Raw genomic sequence first — 1,835 nt, forward strand, 5'->3', positions numbered from 1 at the left:
TTATTTATTATTTAGGTGGAACCAGGGATTGAACTCAGGCCCTTGTGCTTGCCAGACAAGCACTTATTCTACTGAGCTATCTCCCCAGCCCCAGATTAACTATTTTAGCATCAAGAAATATGCCTGATTCTTCATGATCCTAACCACTGTTCTGGCCAAGTGTTCTGGGGTCCATCTGTTCCCCCATTGCAGCTTATCTTTCTTGAACAGCATCTCCCATGGGAGACAACTGGGCTAGCAGAGGTATGGGTGTCACAGGACATGCTGTGCCCAGCCAGGAAATCCTAGCTGTTAAGAGGATGGATGGATGGAGAGTAGGTGGGAACAAAGAAGTCCTGGTCACAAATTACATTTGAAAAATAAGTGTTCGGAGCTCTTATGGGCTTCAAGATACTTAAGAGTCAACTACTGCTGAATGCTCACAAGTGGAGTAAAAAGAAAATCATTAAAGTGAAGATTAAGTGACAATTTACACAGTTGGCCTCAGTTTTCTCCTCTGTAGAATGAAGTGAAACCAGTCCTGGGTTTTGGTGAAGGTGAAAGGCCAGTGATGAAAGCATGTAGCTCAATGTTTGGCATGTGGGATGATTTATTACATATTTATCACATTCATTATAATTTTAAGGTCAACTCCATCCACTTGTCTGGCCACCAAAGTAGGGGTTGGATCAGTGGCTATGCGCAGAATTGGATTTTTCCCTTGAGTTCCAAGTTTCTTCCACTCTGGGTAACAAAAGTTTAAGTGCAGCAGCTCACAATTTTCCATTCTTCACCAAGGGGAGAAAATTTAGGCGACACAAAGGACACTTATGAGGCCTGCTAGAAAGGCCACAGCTTGGAAAATGACAGATTGGTGCCTGGGAGAAGGTAGCTGTCAGAAGCTGTGCTTTGTGGAGACCTTGGGGACAAGGGCACGATGGCAATTTATATGCTAACCTGGTTTCTGGTAGAGCTTGCGTTTCCTGAGACGTGGGCTCGCTCACGGCACAGGTATGTCTGTGCAACAGACGATGCTCCTTGCATCCTGAGCTGTCTTGTTTTTCCTAGGACTTCCTGTTCTTGGGTGCCAACGTCCAGCACATGAGAGTTTAAGGGCAAGAAAGAAGAGGCCACAGCTGGATCTGTGCATTCCAGATGTACGGCTCATCCCTGGGGACTCTCAGAGGACAGAGACAAGGACTTCCTTTCTCAGCTCTGGGGGTGAGGTCTGCCTGGCCCCTACCCCACAGGCCTCTGCACCCAGCCCTCTCAGACCCCAGACTTCACACTCTGCTTTAGCATGGACCGCCTCCCCCAGCTGACCTGTCAGGTCTTTAAGAGATGCCTATATTTTTTTATTCACTATCTAATCTCCATGTCTAGAGAAGTGCTATCACTTAGTAGGCCCTCAATAAATATTTATGGAATGATTTGGTGAAGCAATCACTGGTGTTCTGGCTGAACCTCCTTACAGCTCACCCCTTGTAGGTTTCAGGGTCTGTGGCTGATCCACTCCCACTGTGGTCTTCACGACTGGACTTTCACCACACCTCTCTCTCTCTCTCTCTCTCTCTCTCTCTCTCTCTCTCTCTCTCTATTTATTTATTTGATACAGGGTCTCACTATGTAGTTCAAACTCATACTGATCCTCCTGTCTCAGCCTCCCCAGTGCTGGGATTACATGCCTGCACCACCACACCTGGTTTTGGTGGCCAGCACGGCAGCACAGCATGCAGTACTGGTGATTGAACCCTGGTCCTTGCTCTTGCCAGGCAGGCACTTAGCCCACTGAGCTATCTCCCCGGCCCCACACCTCTCCTTTCTGTCAGCCACCGCTGAAGGGACTCTGCACACTG

General features: G+C 48.0%; 1 protein-coding gene across 2 annotated transcripts in view; it reads left to right on the forward strand.

Moving 5' to 3' along the window:
• The window catches only part of Lbp (lipopolysaccharide binding protein), a 32,835-nt gene extending 31,413 nt beyond the window's left edge, over positions 1-1,422 (forward strand). The window contains exon 14 of one of the 2 annotated variants that reach the window (XM_023714807.1): positions 1,048-1,422. In XM_023714807.1, coding sequence (XP_023570575.1) covers positions 1,048-1,301 — 254 coding nt within the window. In that variant the 3' untranslated portion in view covers positions 1,302-1,422. The remainder of the gene's footprint in view (positions 1-1,047) is intronic. The other variant, XM_004630901.2, reaches the window with a different exon arrangement.
• The last annotated feature ends 413 nt before the right edge of the window (positions 1,423-1,835 follow it).

The sequence above is a fragment of the Octodon degus genome, unplaced genomic scaffold (genome assembly GCF_000260255.1).
Source record: "Octodon degus isolate 3935 unplaced genomic scaffold, OctDeg1.0 scaffold00037, whole genome shotgun sequence".
NCBI classification, from domain to species: Eukaryota; Metazoa; Chordata; class Mammalia; order Rodentia; family Octodontidae; genus Octodon; species Octodon degus.